The sequence below is a fragment of the Gadus macrocephalus genome, chromosome 21 (assembly GCF_031168955.1).
Source record: "Gadus macrocephalus chromosome 21, ASM3116895v1".
NCBI classification, from domain to species: domain Eukaryota; kingdom Metazoa; phylum Chordata; class Actinopteri; order Gadiformes; family Gadidae; genus Gadus; species Gadus macrocephalus.
Window position 1 is genome coordinate 1,096,880 of NC_082402.1, and position 20,046 is coordinate 1,116,925.

General features: G+C 56.4%; 2 protein-coding genes across 2 annotated transcripts; both read right to left on the reverse strand.

The window, feature by feature from the left end:
• Positions 1-1,650: 1,650 nt before the first annotated feature.
• On the reverse strand, positions 1,651-4,114 carry LOC132449761 (insulinoma-associated protein 1a-like). Its single transcript, XM_060041581.1, has one exon. The coding sequence runs from the start codon at positions 3,868-3,870 to the stop codon at positions 2,413-2,415; it is 1,458 nt and encodes a 485-aa protein (XP_059897564.1). The 5' UTR covers positions 3,871-4,114; the 3' UTR covers positions 1,651-2,412.
• Positions 4,115-6,171: 2,057 nt separating this feature from the next.
• On the reverse strand, positions 6,172-19,306 carry cfap61 (cilia and flagella associated protein 61). The gene is made up of 13 exons (XM_060042374.1): positions 19,159-19,306; positions 18,537-18,734; positions 18,257-18,427; positions 17,889-18,108; positions 17,314-17,485; positions 16,918-16,959; positions 16,269-16,791; positions 13,363-13,661; positions 11,751-12,078; positions 10,672-10,793; positions 10,322-10,566; positions 8,728-8,911; positions 6,172-6,574 (listed from the first exon to the last, which is right to left on the reverse strand). The coding sequence occupies exons 1-13, from the start codon at positions 19,304-19,306 to the stop codon at positions 6,371-6,373; spliced, it is 2,856 nt and encodes a 951-aa protein (XP_059898357.1). The 3' UTR covers positions 6,172-6,370.
• Between the last annotated feature and the right edge of the window lie 740 nt (positions 19,307-20,046).

A 20,046-nucleotide genomic window follows, 5' to 3' on the forward strand; every position in this document is an offset into this window, starting at 1 on the left:
GACCAAAACACACACACACACACACACACACACACACACACACACACACACACACACACACACACACACACACACACACACACACACACACACACACACACGCACACGCACACGCACACACACACACGGTGAGATAACGTCACCCTGGGGGCTGGGGGCTAACAGCGTTACGTAGCGATAGCGGCTAGTCCATAACAACATTAAATAGCGATAGCTGTCTGATTAGCGGCGGTAACAGCATCAGTGTGTGTGTTGCTTTGATGCTGGAGCCCAGATGGAGTGTTAGAACCGTCATATGTTAGCAGGCCTTGATCCAGACGAACGGCGGCTGGCGCGAGCTAACACTGTTAGCCGAGGCCCGCGTTGGCAGCGACACAGGGACCGTCTGTAACGAGGTTAGGGGGGGGGGCCCTAACGAGGCACGGGGCCCTAACGAGGCCACGGGGCCGGCCTGCCTGACGTCTTAGAACACTCTGTGTACCTCGTTAGAACCTTCGTTAGAACCCTTGTTAGGGCTCGTTAAGCGCTCGTTAGGACTGTTTGGTTCCTCGTTAGAAGCTACGTTAGAACCCTCTTTATGTCTGGGTAGAACCCTGGTTAGAACCGGGATCAGTTCTGGGGTCAGACGGTCTTCAGAAGGTTCCAGAGCAAGGGTAATCAGGTTTGGGTTTCCGGTCTGCTCCGTCTCCTCAAAGGACACCAGTGACGCCCTCTGACACAGAGCCTCAGGTGTGTGTGTGTGTCTGTGAGTGGAGGTGCGTGAATGCGTCCATATGCGTGAGTGCCTCTTTGTTTGTGCGTGTGTTCATGTCTGCCTGTGTGTGTGGGGGGGGGGGGTGTCTGAGTGAATGTGCATGTGCGTTTGTCCTTGTCTGTGTACCTGTGTGTGTGCGGGGATGTGAGTCTGTCTCTGTGTTTGTGTGAATGTGTGTGTGTGTGTGTGTTTGTGTGTGCACGAGGGTGGTGTGTGTCTGCCTCACAGCGCGAGGTCAGTAAACTGACAGAATGCTTCCAGCTGCTCCGGAGCTTTTGTGTCGTTTGACCCGGGGTCGACCTTTGACCTTTCCCTGTTACTGTGTTTACTGCAGGTGTACAGTGTTGTCTGTTGCCTAGCAACGGGAGGCAGCTGGTCGCCTGGTGCGGTCGGTGTCATTATGGGATGTGAGCATAGTGACTTGCTGCTGGGTAAAGGCATCCCTAGGCCCGGGTGGGGGTTCTACTCCCTGGTCCTGGGGACAGTCTGGGGGAGGGGGGGGGTGAGACGGGCCCCCACCGCGCTGTAAATGTACTCCCTCTCCTGCCAAGTCATGTGACCGAACGAGGCCCCGGGCCCAAGGGCCCCCAGATGGTGTAACCTGGCCCCCGGCCAATCACAACGCTTAATTTCCAACGATTCAAAATGGTGCAACACACAAACACACACAGACATACGAACACAGGCAAGAACACACACACACACACTCAGGCAAGAACACACACACACACACACACACACACACACACACACACACACACACACACACACACACACACACACACACACACACACACACACACACACACACACACACACACACACACCTGCTGGCCCGTCCCATTAAAATGCCCTTGATGATTTAAATAAAGTATAGATAAACAATACACACTAAAAACTTTTTCACTTTTGGTTCTTTATTGTTTGGACATTAAGCGCAAAAACATCCAACACATTAAGAGCTACAGATTTATAATGACAAATAAATAATAATAAATAGGACAATAATAACAATGTTATAACAACAATAATGATTGCATTCAGGAGCGTTTATAAACTCCCGGTAGTTGATTGCTATATCAGCGCCTCAGAACAGGTCATTAAATTAAAACAAGGACAATAATCATTTGGTTATAAAAAATACATCGATGGGTCACACGTCGATCACACAGAACAATAATTTACACAAATAATTTAATAAATACATAAATAAATATAAAAGGCCCTAAGGGTTATATATCGTGGTCATACAGTAGCCTTTGTATAAAATAATAATATGGTGAATCAGCGCGGAGACGGTCTCCGGTTAAGGCAGTACAGCTGTTCTCTAAGGCAGGCGGCTACTCTACGGGAAAGCTCGTGACGTTCACGGTGTAACGGGCCGGTTAACGGAGAAGATCCGCTCGGTGGTGCCGTGACGTGTGACGCGACGAGTCTCTTAGGTCTAGAAGCTAGAAGCACTTGTGCGAAGAGGAACGAGAAGGACCAGAAGTAGAGCTACAAAAATAAGTTATAATAAATAAGAGTCTACACGCGTTTTACTTTTCCCTCCCGTTGAGACTAAAAACGGGACGGGACGAACGGGTGACGTCAGAGAATCGCCACGTCCCTCTGGGGTCAAGTGGGCAGGCGAGGCCAGGTGTGTCCGTGTCTCCCGGTCAGCACGCGGGCCGCACAGGCATCTGGAGCAGGATGACCTGCCGGTTCTCCGATGGGTGGCACTTGTTGATGTGGCGCGTGAGCCCCGGGGAGCTGTAGAACACGGCGGGGCAGTACTTGCAAGGGTACACCTGTGACGTGTGTAGGAGCCGGATGTGCCGCTCCTGGCTCGAGCGGTTGGGGAAGCTCTCCGCGCACACCGGACACACGTGACACGGAGACGAAGAGGAGGACGAAGAACTCAGGTTTAAAGGCGCGGGTCCGGGGGTGAGGAGGAGGTCGCTCGACGCGGGGGTCGGAAGGAGGGGAGCCTCGCGCTCCTCGCTGCTCGGAGTCGGCTTCGGGGGTGCGTGCTGGGACAAGAGGTGCTTCCGCAGGTACGCCGCGCGCTTGAACTTCTTCCCGCAGTGGGAGCAGTCGTAGAGTCCCTCCTCGGACCCCGACTCGGAGAGCGCGGGGCTGGGGGTGTCCCGATCCGCGGCTCCTTCCCTCCCCTCGTCCCCGCGCACCATGGGCTCGCTCTCCGCGTGCGCGCTGCTCGAGGCGCCGCTCGAGGCGCTCTGCTGCGCCTTGGGCTTGTGCCACCGCCGGTGAGAGGCGAGGTTCGCGGGGCAGCTGAACACCTTGTCGCACTCGGGGCACCGGTACTCCACGCGCACGATGCGGGAACACTTGTGCTGCGCGAGGGCGAACGGGTCCGCGTACGCCTCGCGACACAGCTGGCACACGAAGTCCCCGAGCGGCACCTCCTCCCCGTCCGCCGACCGCGGCCGCGCTGGCTTCTCCTCGTCCGCGAGGAGCGCCTCTTTGATCTTCAGCCCGAGCACCGGGGACGTGGTGACGTCGTCCTCGAAGTGCAGCTTGCGGGTCGCCTTTGGTCTCTTGGACGGCGGCTTGGCCTTGCGCTCCGTGGGGCCGTCGCTCGCGTTCCTCTTGCCACCGTTCCCGTTCCCGGTGCCGGTGGTCCTCGCGCCGGTGATGCTCGCGCCGGTGATGCTCGCGCTTGTGGTGGTGCCCGTGCGGCTGCTGTTGCTCGTGCCGATCTTCAGGTCCATCGGGACGAACAGGTGTTCCAGGGCGGTCTGCGCTGCTGGGGGCGTCGGGTCGGAGCCGGCGGACCTGGGGGGCGAGCCCAGGTGGACCGCCGCCCCTTCCGGGCAGGGGCGCTCGTGCTCCCGGCTGATGGGGCGCGTGGGGCTGTAGAGCGCCTGCGGGCAGTAGGATACCGTATCCGGGTTCCCGAACCGGACCGGTTTCACGTCCGGCTCCGGTACCGCGGCGGAGGAGGACGACAAGGTCCGGTCTGGACCGGTAGGGAGCGAGGAGGCAGCGGAGGGAGGCGGGGTGACCCGGGTCGTCACGCGCGGCGTCCGGTCCGGGTCCTCATCATCCGAGCGCACCCGATACGACACCGGGTTGGCTTTCCGGTTGCGCTTCACGAGAAATCCTCGAGGCATGTTTAAGCGGAGGATAAAAGGCACTTTAAAGCGCTCGAGAGGCGGTGAAGGAATCTGGGTCGGGCCGGTCCTCACGCGGACATCTGCCGCGCGCCTGAAACAACGTCCCGCAGCTGCTGGACTACCGTGAGCGCAAGCGGTCCTCCCGAAGAGCTTTTGAGCCCAACATAGCTGCACTCGGTTTTAAGGCGATGCCGCGACTCCGTGCCCGGACCCCCCCCCACCCCCTCACCCGCGACCAATCAGAGAGGAGCTCCGGTCCCTGAGGAGGAGGAGGAGGGGGGGGGGGGGAGGAGGAGGAGGAGGAGGAGGGATGGCGGATCGTAAAGCAGATGTACCTGAGGGGTTGCATTGTACTGCCTAACCCTGCCCCCCCCTCCGCGGCGCGAGGGCACACTCCGGGGAGCGCTCGTGCGCACGGTCTGATGGGTCGCTATACAGAGCTGCACGTGCCTCGCCTTTATGGGCTCCTTCAGAGGGCTCGAGGCGCACAATGAGAGACGCGCCCGCGCACAGCGAGGAGTGACAGCCTTGTCATAAAACAGGAGCACTCGATAGACCAATTTAAAGCATTCTTTCTGTGTAATTATAAATTATAAAAATATGTGGGTCCTATATCTTTCTAATTGTTCTGACGCGACAAAACGGATCATCGGCTCGTGGACGTCACAACAAACGTTAAGAACGCACGCGGACATCACAACAAATAAGGAAGGCACGCAGGCATCACAACACACCGACAGCCTCCTCCGCCACGCATCTCCGTGACGGTTAACTCCGGGCATATGAATCACTCATTTCACGCATACATAATGAATAGGGTAGATAGGGGGCGGGGGGGCTGTTTAGCATCACAATGGCGCGCTTGTGCAAGCTGCACACCCGCTCCTGATTGAAAAGGAAATTGCACGCGGTAAACCGGGGGCCCCCAGAAGCAGTCTGCTACGGGGAGACCACGGCGCGTGCTGGGCGCAATCAGCGGGCTCTGTGGAGACAAAGCGCGGGTCCGAACGGCCTCCACGAGACCCTCTATCGGGAACCAGTCCCTTCAGGTCCAATCCATCGCAGGGCCGGATTTTTATTCTGATGTCAGGAACCGCGTGTTGTTTTTGTTTTTTAATTCCATGTTAATCTTTATTTTAAGGTGTGTGTATGCGTGTGTGTGTGTGTGTGTGTGTGTGTGTGTGTGTGTGTGTGTGTGTGTGTGTGTCTGTGTGTGTGTGTGTGTGTGTGACTCACAATAAGATCAATAAACTGGGACCAGAAATCCAGACGTCTCAACATTAGTCTCTAAAATCTATAGAGTTTATATGTTCAAATATTTAAACATAGAGTTGATATGTTTAACCATTAAAATAGAGTTTATATATTTAACTATTAAAATATAGAGTTGATATCTATAACTATTAAAATAGAGTTTATATTTATAACTATTAAAATATAGAGTTGATATGTTTAACTATTCAAATATGAATTTATATTTATAACCATTCAAACTGAGTTTATATTTATAACTATTAAAATAGAGTTGATAATTAATATGAACCCATTTCAGTCTTTAAAATGTATAATATCTTACACTTCTTTCCTGTTTTCGGTTATTGACCTCTGAACCGCGGAACAATAAGTCCATAATTTTAGCTCAGTGGATCCCAAACTCAATCTGTCCATATGCGGATTGATTCGAATAACGGCCTTTCTCCTAACAACGTTTAGGAGGTGTAATTGCCAGAGGGTTTGAGGCAGAGTCGGACCCGCAGCCACCTTTTGTTGTTTAATGACGTGAAGGCGCGTGTGGTTATTTGTGTTGCGCGCGGGGCAGGGGGGGAGACGGAAGCCTCATTAGCATACAGCTGTATGGCCCCGGCCTCACAAAACACTTTCATCTAAAGAGGTTTCACTCACGAGCGGCTGTCAGTCACGCGGCCGCGGCGCGTTTAGTGTAAAACACGCGCGTGGCCGCGGAGTTACAGTTGGCCGGCGCGAGGAGAATGTAACGCTATTTCAGTCGTATACCTCAATAAATAAAATAAAAGTGTTTTATTCCTTTCGGGAGGATATGCTAAATAAATGTTTTTTTGTGTCATTTGGAAGAGGATTTAATAAAAAAAAAAGGCCTAACCATAATTAATACAATAATAAATAGCAGGTAGGCTAAATTTAATAAATACATTACATTTTAGGCCTAAATTAAATATATATAGGCTACAATGTATGTAAACTAAATAAAGAGGCCTAGATAAAAACGGGAATATCAAATGATTCAATAAACAGTCCTACATTAAAATAAATCATATGATATCAACATGTCATATTGTCATGCCTTTATTATAATTAAAACGTTAAGTGTTGAAACAATTCAAGTTTAAATGCCGGGACATTACCCCTCGGACAGAGTTCTGAAGCACACGGGACTCCGAGACCCCCGGCCCCCGGGGTCGGTACCAACGCACTCCACCGTCGGGCGGAGCAGGCAGGACGTCCCGGAGGAGCGCCGGGGTCACAGCGGGCCGCGCGGCATGTACCCCGGCAGCTGGCTCCGGTTGAAGCTCAGGTAGTTGAGCGCGCTGGTCCTCAGCGCCGCCCGCGCGTGGCTCCGCGCAAACCGCTCCCGCAGGAAGAGCGCCGGGTCGCCCCCGCGGAGGTCCGGCCGGCCGGCCGCCAGCTGACGGATGAGCTCCGTCACGGTGGTGGGGTCCTCGTCCTGAAGGACAGGACGGTGTTCACAGTGAGGCGGGGGGGGGAGTGGGACCAACGCAGCACGACGGACCATGAACCACCCTACATGTGGAGCTACATGTTGTTACACATAAAGCACCACGTGATACCTCCGGCCTGCATCTCACCCCCACCCGAGCTCCACCCTCCTGACGGAGGGACAAGGTTTATATGACTGCTCTGTGTCAGATTCAATGAAGACACATATTCAAACCCCTGTTGTTTAAGACACACTGTCACCACGTTATATTCTTTAACTTTAAGTTCAAAACTCCATTGAACCAAACTTCTTTGGTTTTAAACATGGTGAGTTCATCTGATCACTGGCTCTTTGATCAGTGGTGAGTTCATCTGATCAGTGTCTCACTGGCTCTTTGATCAGTGGTGAGTTCATCTGATCAGTGGCTCACTGGCTCTTTGATCAGGGTTGAGTTCATCTGATCAGTGGTGAGTTAATCCGATCAGGGTTGAGTTAATCTGATCAGTGGTGAGTTCATCTGATCAGTGGTGAGTTTATCTGATCAGTGGTGAGGTCATCTGATCAGGGTTGAGTTCATCTGATCAGTGGTGAGTTTATCTGATCAGTGGTGAGGTCATCTGATCAGTGGTGAGTTCATCTGATCAGTGGCTCACTGGCTCTTTGATCAGGGTTGAGTTCATCTGATCAGTGGTGAGTTCATCTGATCAGTGGTGAGGTCATCTGATCAGGGTTGAGTTTATCTGATCAGTGGTGAGGTCATCTGATCAGGGTTGAGTTCATCTGATCAGTGGTTCACTGGCTCTTTGAAGAAGCTGAACTCATCACAGTAAGGTGAACAGAGACCCAGCGCTGGGCGGTCCCAGCCGTCCTGAACGCACCGTGAGGGGGAGGGGGGGCTCACCGTAAAGGTGAGGGGCTCACCGTGAGGGGGAGGGGCTCACCACGAGGGGGAGGGACTCACCGTGAGGGGGAGGGGCTCACCGCGAGGGGGAGGGGCTCACCGCGAGGGGGAGGGGCTCACCGTGAGGGGGAGGGGCTCACCGTGAGGGGGAGGGCTCACCGTGAGGGGGAGGGACTCACCGTGAGGGGGCGGGACTCACCGTGAGGGGGAGGGGCTCACCGTGAGGGGGAGGGACTCACCGCGAGGGGGAGGGGCTCACCGCGAGGGGGAGGGCTCACCGTGAGGGGGAGGGACTCACCGTGAGGGGGAGGGGCTCACCGTGAGGGGGAGGGGCTCACCGTGAGGGGGAGGGGCTCACCGTGAGGGGGCGGGACTCACCGTGAGGGGGCGGGACTCACCGTGAGGGGGAGGGACTCACCGTGAGGGGGAGGGACTCACCGTGAGGGGGTGGGGCTCACCGTGAGGGGGTGGGGCTCACCGTGAGGGGGTGGGGCTCACCGTGAGGGGGTGGGGCTCACCGTGTGGGTGAGGGGCTCACCGTGAGGGGGAGGGGCTCACCGTGAGGGGGAGGGGCTCACCGTGAGGGGGAGGGGCTCACCGTGAGGGGGAGGGGCTCACCGTGAGGGGGAGGGGCTCACCGTGAGGGGGAGGGGCTCACCGTGAGGGGGCGGGGCTCACCGTGAGGGGGCGGGGCTCACCGTGAGGGGGAGGGGCTCACCGTGAGGGGGAGGGGCTCACCGTGAGGGGGAGGGGCTCACCGTGAGGGGGAGGGGCTCACCGTGAGGGGGAGGGACTCACCGTGAGGGGGAGGGGCTCACCGTGAGGGGGAGGGACTCACCGTGAGGGGGCGGGACTCACCGTGAGGGGGCGGGACTCACCGTGAGGGGGAGGGACTCACCGTGAGGGGGAGGGGCTCACCGTGAGGGGGTGGGGCTCACCGTGAGGGGGAGGGGCTCACCGTGAGGGGGAGGGGCTCACCGTGAGGGGGAGGGACTCACCGTGAGGGGGCGGGACTCACCGTGAGGGGGAGGGACTCACCGTGAGGGGGTGGGGCTCACCGTGAGGGGGTGGGGCTCACCGTGAGGGGGAGGGGCTCACCGTGAGGGGGAGGGACTCACCGTGAGGGGGAGGGGCTCACCGTGAGGGGGTGGGACTCACCGTGAGGGGGCGGGACTCACCGTGAGGGGGAGGGACTCACCGTGAGGGGGCGGGACTCACCGTGAGGGGGCGGGACTCACCGTGAGGGGGCGGGACTCACCGTGAGGGGGAGGGACTCCAGGCCCTGCTGGATCTCCTGCTCCAGGTCGGGGAAGCGGTCGTGGAACAGAGCCAGGCTCCAGGGCTCCCTGAAGAACCTGTGGAGCAGCGGGAGGTCAGGTGGGAGCCCCTGGCCAATCACAGCACAGCTCTGGGACCTCAGCTGACTACCATGTGGGGTAAGACTGTGAACACGGTGTTGATGTGGAAACCAACGTTAGGAAGGTGAAGACACAATGAGTTCAACAAATACACACACACACACACACACACACGCACACACTCCACGTGTTACAACACGCTGTAACACGCTGTAACATACTGTCAAACGATGTAACACACTGTCGATTCTAACAACATGTAGCTGGTAACAGCGTGTAGCATGCCACAGCGCCATTACATGCTGTAACATTTAGTAACGTTACAGCATGTTAAACACCTTGTCATGTTGTCACATGACGATACATCAACCTGTAATTACACGTCACAATATCTTTAACCCGTTCATCATGTGACTACATGTGACTACATGTGACTGCCCTTTACTACATGTTACTACATGTGACTGCCCTTTACTACATGTTACTACATGTGACTGCCCTTTACTACATGTGACTACATGTGACTGCCCTTTACTACATGTGACTGCCCTTTACTACATGTGACTACAGGCTCCGTCCCGTGTCCCCGGCGCCCCCAGCAGGTGAGGCCCGGTACTGGTCCGTGGGGCGGGACCAACAATGACTTTAAGAGCCCCCCCCCCCCCCCCCTCCTCCTGCTGCTGGGGGTCCTTTGTCCGGCCAGCGGCCCCGCAGACGCAGACGGGGACTGGGGGGCTGCATAAACAGATTAGGGTCCTGGGACACACACACACACACACACACACACACACACACACACACACACACACACACACACACACACACACACACACACACACACACACACACACACACACACACACACACACGTCCAGGGTCACCCGTGTTAAATCTCCATAAGAGGTCACCATCGCCCGGTTATTCACCAACATATGTGGTGTTGAAGTCACATGGTCACATGGCGAGGGAGGGGCTTCTGGCTTCATATGGAGGGGGGGGGGGTACTTTGGACTGTTGTTGTCATCACTTCAGTCCGACTAGAAGGTGTGTGTGTGTGTGTGTGTGTGTGTGTGTGTGTGTGTGTGTGTGTGTGTGTGTGTGTGTGTGTGTGTGTGTGTGTGTGTGTGTGTGTGTGAGTGTGTGTGTGTGTTTCCACATCCGTTGGAGAGCAGGTGAATGTTAGCGTCCACAAGCTCTGTTAGCATTAGCCTCCTTTTGTCTGGGGAGGCACTCGGATTTCAAAACAGGAACTAAACTGCGGACATTTTCATAACGCTAGAATATTATTGAATACATGTTCAGATACCAGGATATTAGTAGTATAGTAATAACTTATAACTAATACAATTACAGGAAAGGTATTAGCATGATCAATGACTTGTACGACGTTTGTAGTTTCTATTGGATGAATGCACAACATGTATCATAAACATGTGAACAAATTAACATATTTAGGATGAATAGGATAACTCCATCATACCCCCCCCCCCCCACCTGTAGAGGTCGGGGGGGGGGCTGTCCTGGCTGCGGGCCAGCAGCTGGTTCAGCAGCAGCTGGTGGCGGCCGTACAGACACAGGTAGTTGGAGAGGGGGAGGGGCTCCAGAGACAGACAGGTGAGGGCGTCGACCTTCTGGTGGCGGTCCAGGTGGATCCGGAAGTAGTTCCCCTCGTCCACCGACCCCGTCACCACCGCCGCCCCCTGGGGGGCACAGGGGGGCAGTGAGGGGGAGGAGGATGAGGAGGAGGTGGGGGAGGGGTAGGAGGAGGAGGGGGAGGAGGAGGAAGAGGAGGGTGAGGAGGGAGGGAAAGGGGGAGGAGGGGGAGGAAGACACCGGGATCATACCTGCTGGGGCGGCGGCGGCGGCAGCTGGCACAGGGGGAGGGCGGAGGGCGGGGGCTGGACAGGGGGGAGGGGCGAGGGCTTGGAGACGTGGAGGTAGTGGAACCCCCCAGGTAGCCTGCCAGCTGGACACACACACACACACACACACACACACACACACACACACACACACACACACACACACACACACACAGGCAAGTAAACACACACACACACACACACACAGACACGTACACACATTATTTAAAAATGGTGAAGTTCAAAGGACAGAGCTCCAGCGTTGCTTTGGTCGATTATAACGTAGACCTGAGGTGCGTTGAAGTTCAGCGAACATAGGCGAACGTTCGCAACGAACGCGTTGACATTAAACAATTAATTTGAACGATTTTTGAACACCGTTCTAAACAAACTGTAAACGAAAAACATGGATACGAAGGCCATGGTATTAGCGGCAGCCTCCATGTTAATGGAAGAGTTTACAGAAGAGGGTTTGCAAGTGGTCGACCTCGTTGAAAGCCTACTGCAGACAACCATTACGGAAAATTCAAGAATAGAGGGCTACGTCACCGAAGTTGTACCCACTTACTGCGATATAACGTTCAAATCGCATTTTAGGATGCAAAAGACAACAGTTGAAGTAAGGGTGTAGATAGGCTATATGAAACGTTTTATCTATTGCTTTCTGTGTAGGAAAGGAGTAAATGATTTCAATATAGTTTAGTTTAATGCCATGGCAACGAATGTCACGTAGCCGAAGAGAGCACCGCGATCCATCTCTGTTTGTGGAGAACTACCTCTTCAGACAGTTTGCCTATGTTCGTAAACGTTTGCTTGCTTATGTTCGTTTAACGGAAAATGTTTAAAATCTTTCGCGAACGTTCGCCTATGTTTGTGATTCTGAACGCACCTCTGGTTACACGCTATACCAGCCAAACCGGCATCAACCCAACACATCCCCAGGTCGGCGTTCCCGGGCACGGGAACGCCGGGTCACTTCCAGAATACCCATAACCCCCTGGGATTAAAGCAGCAGTATGTGATCTCCCCCAGACGCCCCACCAGCTAGCGGCGCCGCCCACCTCGGACCCGGGGCTGGGAGTACTCCGGGATCAGGTGGTCGGGGTCGGGGCGGCCGGGGGGGGGCTCCACGGTGGGGTCCAACAGAGCCAACATGGCCGCCGCCAGGGCGCGGCCCACCTCCCGGGAGCTGTAGCAGGCGTGGGCCCAGCGCTCGGCGCGGTAGCGGCGGGAGAACTTGGTGAGCGGGCCGGCGCCGCGGACGGCCGGGTCGGCGGTGAGGAAGTTGTGGGCGTCGACCACCAGCCGCCCGTCAAACACCAGGCTGGCGCCGTGGACGCTTCGGAACACGTCGCGGTCGACGCCCTCCCCGGAGAAGTTGAACAGCACCTGGAGAGGGAGAACGTCTGGATCACAGCCCCACCAGAGGGTCTGGACCCCAGCCCCACCAGAGGGTCTGGACCCCAGCCCCTCCAGAGGGTCTGGAGCCCAGCCCCACCAGAGGGTCTGGACCCCAGCCCCTCCAGAGGGTCTGGACCCCAGCCCCTCCAGAGGGTCTGGACCCCAGCCCCACCAGAGGGTCTGGACCCCAGCCCCACCAGAGGGTCTGGAACCCAGCCCCACCAGAGGGTCTGGACCCCAGCCCCACCAGAGGGTCTGGACCCCAGCCCCTCCAGAGGGTCTGGACCCCAGCCCCTCCAGAGGGTCTGAGGCCCCAGCCCCTCCAGAGGGTCTGGACCCCAGCCCCTCCAGAGGGTCTGGACCCCAGCCCCACCAGAGGGTCTGGACCCCAGCCCCTCCAGAGGGTCTGGACCCCAGCCCCACCAGAGGGTCTGGACCCCAGCCCCTCCAGAGGGTCTGGACCCCAGCCCCTCCAGAGGGTCTGGACCCCAGCCCCTCCAGAGGGTCTGAGGCCCTCTCCACGGAGGGGACAGCGCCCCCTCTGGTGGGGAACAGGGAAGGCGTTGGCCTTCTCTGATTGGCTGAAGATCAACTTAAAGTCGGAGCGGTTTCATTTGGTCACTGAAAACGCGATCAGGAAACAAATGAGAACCAAACAAGGAAAGGAGGAGCCAGCAGTGTTAAGCAGGAGTACGGGTACTGTTGTGGCAAGGACAGTGGACAGAATGCATTGTTCTTCCCAGGCCTTAGGGGGCGCCCTACAGCACCTGTTTAGTGTAACATTGTTCTGGTTCTAGTAAATCAGAGTTAAAGTGAATACCAACGCCTCGACCTGCGTTCTAGTGTCACTCCGTTACTAACACGTTATCCTTACATTACATAACAAACACAATAGGTAACATGGGATTTACCCCTTAAAGGCACCGTGACATGATACTGTTAGCCGTTAAAAGACGTTTTTGAAATCTGCCCCTTATGACATCACAGGTGGGCGTGTCAACCTAGATGTATGACGGATAGATGAGCAACGTTGGCTACAGTCCACTGGGTAGGCCGGTAGACTGATCTATCCAGCACAAATCTAGGTGGACACGCCCACTTGTGATGTCATAAGGGGCAGATTTAAAAAACGTCTTGTAACAGCCAATCACACCACACCCGGTGGCATGTCATGGGACCTTTAACCTCTACATCTGAGAAAGTCATTTCTTAAAATAATCCCACAGCGGAAGCAGCGCCCTCTGTGGTGATCCCCGGTACTGCAGCACGTACCCCACAGGGCAGGTGCAGCGGGGCGCCCCGGGTGGAGAAGGACAGGGAGGTGATCCTCCCGGAGCGGCGGTCCGTGTCCATCCGGGCCAGGACACAGTCCCGGTGGACGGGGACCCCGGCCCCCCGCAGGGCCCCGTCCACCGCCCGCCCCACCTCCGGGTCCCCGAAGCAGCAGGGGGCCGGGGCGGGCCCGGGGGGGGCGAGGACCAGGTGGACCCGGGACCCCGGGACCCCCAGGGCCAGCAGGGTCTCCACGCAGGTGTACAGGTCCAGGCCGCCGCCGTAGACCACGGCGTTGCCTAGGGAACGGGAGGCTGGGTTACTGAGGGCTCCATCCACACTGGGGAGGGCGTCCAGACGTCCAAGAGGAGCTGCCGTCTCCTCTGATGTACTCACCAGTTTAAGATCTTCAAATTGTCTAATGCGACATCTGGTCTGACTACTGGATGATTGATTGGTTTCATGTTTATTATTGCATGACATTGTTATTAAAGGGGACCTATTATGCTTTTTCGACTTTTATGACCTATAAACGTTGTTATAATGATTGATAGTCATGTTTAACCATACTAAAGTGTCAAATAATGACGTACATGCATTTCGACGTATTCCCTGCGGACAGTCTGGGGTGGCTGTGCAGAGCGCTAAACACTCGGGACAACGTTTGCGATTCACTTGTTCACATTTCCGGGAAATCATCTACGTAGACGTGGAGGTACTCCTGCCGCGCCCCCATATGCCTGGTCAAATCTGCCCGCGCGCGCGCTTCAAGGAAGGTAACCATTCACAATGGAGTTGGGTTGGCAGGAGGGGGGCGAGGGGGCGGAGAAGGACGAAACGGAGCGTTGACAGAGAAGGCTGAAAGCGCCCAGATGAGAGGAAGAGTTTCGAAAATCAACATCGTTTTTTGTGTATGGTAAAACATGACTATCAATCATTCTAACAACGTTTATAGGTCATAAAAGTCGAAAAGCATAACGGGTCCCCTTTAAGGTCTTTATAGATGGATTGATAATGATAATTATGTCCTTTTTCAGTGAGGAAATGTATCAAATCCATAAGCATATGGAAACAATATGGCCGTCACAAACACGGAGAACGGAACACGAGAGCGTTTTAATATCATCATCAGGGCCATGGAGCCTTTGAAATGTAAACGCTACAACTCGTGAATATTCATGAATACGTACACATAAAAACACACCATTAGGAACTCTGATCAGGAGCTCCAGGCCGACACTAGACTCCTCCTCCAGGCCTCGAGTGGGTATTATGGTCTGGAGGGCTAATTACGCTAGTTTGATAGACGGCGCCAACGGGGAGTGTAGTCACGAGAGCACGGACCGAGCCACGCTCCGAGGAGCCCCCGCGTGTAGAGTGGTACAGTCCAGGGGCTAGGGGCCGTCGTGTTTTGTTGCGTTTGAGACCCTGACGTGTACAGTGGTTCAGGGGCTAGGGACCGTCGTGTTTTGTTGCGTTTGAGACCCTGACGTGTACAGTGGTTCAGGGGCTAGGGACCGTAGTGTTTTGTTGCGTTTGAGACCCTGACGTGTATAGTGGTTCAGGGGCTAGGGACCGTCGTGTTTTGTTGCGTTTGAGACCCTGACGTGTATAGTGGTTCAGGGGCTAGGGACCGTAGTGTTTTGTTGCGTTTGAGACCCTGACATGTACAGTGGTTCAGGGGCTAGGGACCGTAGTGTTTTGTTGCGTTTGAGACCCTGACGTGTATAGTGGTTCAGGGGCTAGGGACCGTCGTGTTTTGTTGCGTTTGAGACCCTGACGTGTATAGTGGTTCAGGGGCTAGGGACCGTCGTGTTTTGTTGCGTTTGAGACCCTGACGTGTATAGTGGTTCAGGGGCTAGGGACCGTAGTGTTTTGTTGCGTTTGAGACCCTGACATGTACAGTGGTTCAGGGGCTAGGGGCCGTCGTGTTTTGTTGCGTGTGGATACGATAAGGTTTCTTGGGGTTTCTGATGCGCAGAACACATGAGAGAGGAAGAGAGAGAAAGTGACAAATAGTGAAGAGAGAGATGGGTAGTGTGAGTGACAGAGGGAGTGTGAGAGCGACAGATAAGACAGAGAAAACATGAACTCAGAGATAGAGATTGGGTGAAGAGAGTGAGAGAGCGAGTGAGAGAGGGTGACTCTCTCCATGGTGCTGAATCCAGCTCAGAGTGATGTCAGACACGGCCGCTGGGATTATTGGACTATCCTTTAGAAAGGACATTCAGCTAAATTACATGTGTGTGTGTGTGTGTGTGTGTGTGTGTGTGTGTGTGTGTGTGTGTGTGTGTGTGTCTCTTCATAGTGCAGTGCGGGACTGAGGTACTGATGTGATGTTGAGGGCGATGATGGAGGGGGGGGGGGGGGGGTCTGAATCAGAGATGAAAGATTTCTGGGCCACTAATTAAGCCGGCAATTATACAGACGCACTCCAGAGCTGATTAGCAGGGTAACGACATGGGGAGGGGGGGGTGTGAAAGGGTTGGTTCTGTTGGTAATGGTGGTGGTGGTGAGAGAGGTGGAGCTGGTGGAGCTGGGATGATTGTGATGGTGGTGGAGCTGATAGTGGTGGAGGTGATGATTGTGGTGGTGATGGAGGTGGTGATGATGGTGGAGGAGGTGGTGATGATGGTGGAGGAGGTGGGGGTGATGTTGGTGGAGGTGGTGATGGGGGAGATGTTGGTGGAGGAGGTGGTGGTGGGGGTGAAGGTGGTGGAGGAGGTGGTGGTGGGGGAGATGTTGGTGGAGGAGGTGGTGGTGGGGGTGAAGGTGGTGGTGATGGTGGAGGTGGTGGGGGAGATGTTGGTGGAGGAGGTGGTGGTGGGGGTGAAGGTGGTGTTGTCAGAGGTGGGGGTGATGTTGGGGGTGGTGCTGTGGGTGGTGTAGCCCCGCCCTCCACATACCTCCAGTCTCCAGGAGCTCCAGGCAGACCAGGTCCCGGGCCGCATCGCAGTCCCGCTGGTCTGTGAGGGTCAGCAGGTTGGGGGGCGGCCCCCCAGGGAGGGGCTGGGGGTCCCCGGTCTGGGGTCTCTGGGGGTCCCCGGTCTGGGGGCTCTGGGGGTCCCCGGTCTGGGGGCTCTGGGGGTCCCCGGTCTGGGGGGTCTGGGGGTCCCCGGACTGGGGGGTCTGGGGGTCCCTGGTCTGGGGGGTCTTGGGGTCCCCGTCCTGTGGGCTCTGGGGGTCCTCGGTCTGGGGGGTCTTGGGGCTCTGGGGGTCCCCGTTCTGGGGGGTCTTTGGGATCTGGGGGTCCCCGGTCTGGGAACTCTCGGGGTCTCCGGGTTCGGGTGTCTTGAGGTCCCCAGGCTGGAGGTCCCCGGTCTGGGGACTTTGGGGGTCCTCGGTCTGGGGACTTCTGGGGTCCTCGGTCTGGGGACTTTGGGGGTCCTCGGTCTGGGGGCTCTGGAGGTCGTCGGTCTGGAGGTCGTCGGTCTGGAGGTCCTCGGTCTGGGGGTCCTCGGTCTGGAGGTCCTCGGTCTGGGGGGTCTGGAGGTCCTCGGTCTGGAGGTCCTCGGTCTGGGGGGTCTGGGGGCTCTGGAGGTCCTCGGTCTGGGGGGTCTGGGGGCCCCCGAGAGAGGCTCCTGTAGGGCAGGGGACCTGCAGCACAGCAGGGGCCCAACAGCTGGATCAGCACACGCTGTGACACACTACCTCTGTCCCGGTCTGCTCCATGAGGCCGTAGATAACGTTTAGATTAATGACCATTGGTCAGTTAATACAGAGCTATGGCTGTCAAACTGTGGCCTTCCTGCACTAAACTCTCTCTCTCGTGTGTGTGTGTGTGTGTGTGTGTGTGTGTGTGTGTGTGTGTGTGTGTGTGTGTGTGTGTGTGTGTGTGTGTGTGTGTGTGTGTGTGTGTGTGTGTGTGTGTGGTCATAGATTGAGGCGGCCCCTGGCTGTAGGTGTAGTGTGCTGGCCAGTGATTGGCTGGGTGAGTGTGAGGGGCGGGACCTGGTGCTGCAGGCCGGTGGCGATGATGAGGTGGTCGTAGGGGACCCGCCCCCCCCCGCTAAGCACCACCCACTTCTCCGCCCGCTGCAGGGCCACCATCCGCCCGGTCACCACGGCGACCACGGAGTGCACCGCCAGCAGGGCCGAGTCGCTACAGCGGGAGGGGGGGCAGCTGGGGACACACACACACACACACACACACACACACACACACACACACACACACACACATGAACATACGTCACACATGAACATACGTCACACACACACACACAGGCACACACACGCATGGACACACACACACATTAACACACACACACACACACATTAACAGACACATACATGAACATGAACGCAATCAATCACACACACACAATGAACACAAACTAACAGACACACACATACATCAATACACACGCACACACAGGCACGCACACACAAACACAAACAGGTACGCATGACACACACACATATAAGCGCACACACACACACACACACTTGTCTTCTATCCATCTCATGTATATAGTTATGTCATGTTCTTCCTGTTATTGGTGGATGTTTCCCGGAGCGCCGACCTTGTGGAGAGGAAGTGGGCATCACCATGGATGCGGTTGTCAGGGAAACCGTGGGGCGACACCAGAGTGAGGCTGGTGAAGCGCAGGTGAGGGCTGAGGGGACGGAGACACACACACACACACACACACACACACACACACACACACACACACACACACACACACACACACACACACACACACACACACACACACACACACACACACACACACACACACAATCATTAAACGAGCAGAGGTTGTAAACATGCTGGGTGGTGCTGGGACCGCGGCTCTCTGCTTATCTCCGCTCAGCCCGCTGCTGCTGTCACGTAAAACAGCCTTTAGTTCTCTAAACGACATCGCTGGCATTTAGGGACGGATCCCACAACAGGCTGCAGGTCTGGGACTGGAACACAACAGGCTGCAGGTCTGGGACTGGAACACAACAGGCTGCAGGTCTGAGGGGACTGGAACACAACAGGCTCCAGGTCTGGGACTGGAACACAACAGGCTGCAGGTCTGAGGGGACTGGAACACAACAGGCTCCAGGTCTGGGACTGGAACACAACAGGCTCCAGGTCTGAGGGGACTGGAACACAACAGGCTGCAGGTCTGGGACTGGAACACAACAGGCTGCAGGTCTGGGACTGGAACACAACAGGCTACAGGTCTGAGGGGACTGGAACACAACAGGCTGCAGGTCAGAGGGGACTGGAACACAACAGGCTGCAGGTCTGAGGGGACTGGAACACAACAGGCTCCAGGTCTGAGGGGACTGGAACACAACAGGCTCAGGTCTGAGGGGACTGGAACACAACAGGCTCCAAGTCTGGGACTGGAACACAACAGGCTGCAGGTCTGGGACTGGAACACAACAGGCTCAGGTCTGAGGGGACTGGAACACAACAGGCTCCAGGTCTGAGGGGACTGGAACACAACAGGCTGCAGGTCCGAGGGGACTGGAACACAACAGGCTCCAGGTCTGGGACTGGAACACAACAGGCTCAGGTCTGGGGGGACTGGAACACAACAGGCTGCAGGTCAGAGGGGACTGGAACACAACAGAACCAGACATCTCTTCCAGATCTGGTCCTGCCGGTCAGCTGGACCGGATCACGACCCTTCTGATGACCCCGGTTCTGATGGTGCTCCTGATTCCAGATCATGACATCACTTGGTTCTGATTCCTGACATTCTGAACGGTAACTGGTCAGGTGAAGCCCCTGGTGGCTGCACTGGTACGAGGCGTACTGCAGCAGGCCTTCAGGGTTAGACCACCAACCCGCACCTCGCCGACGGGAGCACACGTGGTTCAGAGAAGGTCCCAGTCCGGGGGCGGGGGGGGGGGGGGCAGAGTTATGGGGTCTGGACCCTGAGCCTGGAGCACACAGCAGCCTGGACCAGCAGCCCTTATCAGGCCGGGACAGACGGCCCATGTGACCCCCGTCAGGGAGGGGGGGCTTAACCACCCAGGCCCTCCAGAGGGAGAGGAGTAGGGGAGGGGGGGGGGGAGGGAAGGGGAGGAGGGGGAGGGAAGGGGAGGGGGGGGGGAGGGAAGGGGAGGAGGGGGAGGGAAGGGGAGGGGCGCGTCATGAAGCCCATAAAGAGGTTTGGTCAGGACTGATAAGAGAGGAGGGGGGAGGGGGGAGGGGGAGGGGGAGGGGGAGGGCCATCACTCAGCCTGGTCAGTGACAACCAGGGCCTCCACCCAGCCCCACCACCCAGCCCCTCCACCCAACCCAACCACCCAGCCCTCCAACCAGCCCCTCCACCCAACACCTCCACCCAGGCCCTCCAACCAACACCTCCACCCAGCCCCACCACCCAACCCCACCACCCAGCCCCACCACCCAACCCCACCACCCAGCCCCACCACCCAGCAACTTGATCGTCAGTAGTCAGTGAGTTACAGTGAGATACAGGCAGTATGACGGAGCAGTTACTGTAGTCACTGAGAACAGGCAGTAGACGGAGCAGTACTCGTAGTCAGTAGGTAGTGAGATACAGGCAGTAAGACGGAGCAGTACTGTAGTCAGTAGGTAGTGAGATACAGGCAGTAAGACGGAGCAGTACTGTAGTCAGTAGGTAGTGAGATACAGGCAGTAAGACGGAGCAGTACTGTAGTCAGTAGGTAGTGAGATACAGGCAGTAAGACGGAGCAGTACTGTAGTCAGTA

Bases quoted from the DNA above. Each gene is read 5' to 3' on its own strand.
- LOC132449761 (XM_060041581.1), bottom strand. From the start codon at position 3,870: ATGCCTCGAGGATTTCTCGTGAAGCGCAACCGGAAAGCCAACCCGGTG.
- cfap61 (XM_060042374.1), bottom strand. From the start codon at position 19,306: ATGGGCCGTCTGTCCCGGCCTGATAAGGGCTGCTGGTCCAGGCTGCTG. The intron at 16,792-16,917 runs CCCCAGACCGAG...GACCTCCAGACC, and splicing joins CTCTCGGGGGCCCCCAGACC to GACGACCTCCAGACCGACGA. The intron at 8,912-10,321 runs GTGGGGGGGGGG...CCGTGTTCACAG, and splicing joins CCCCCCCCCGACCTCTACAG to TCTTACCCCACATGGTAGTC.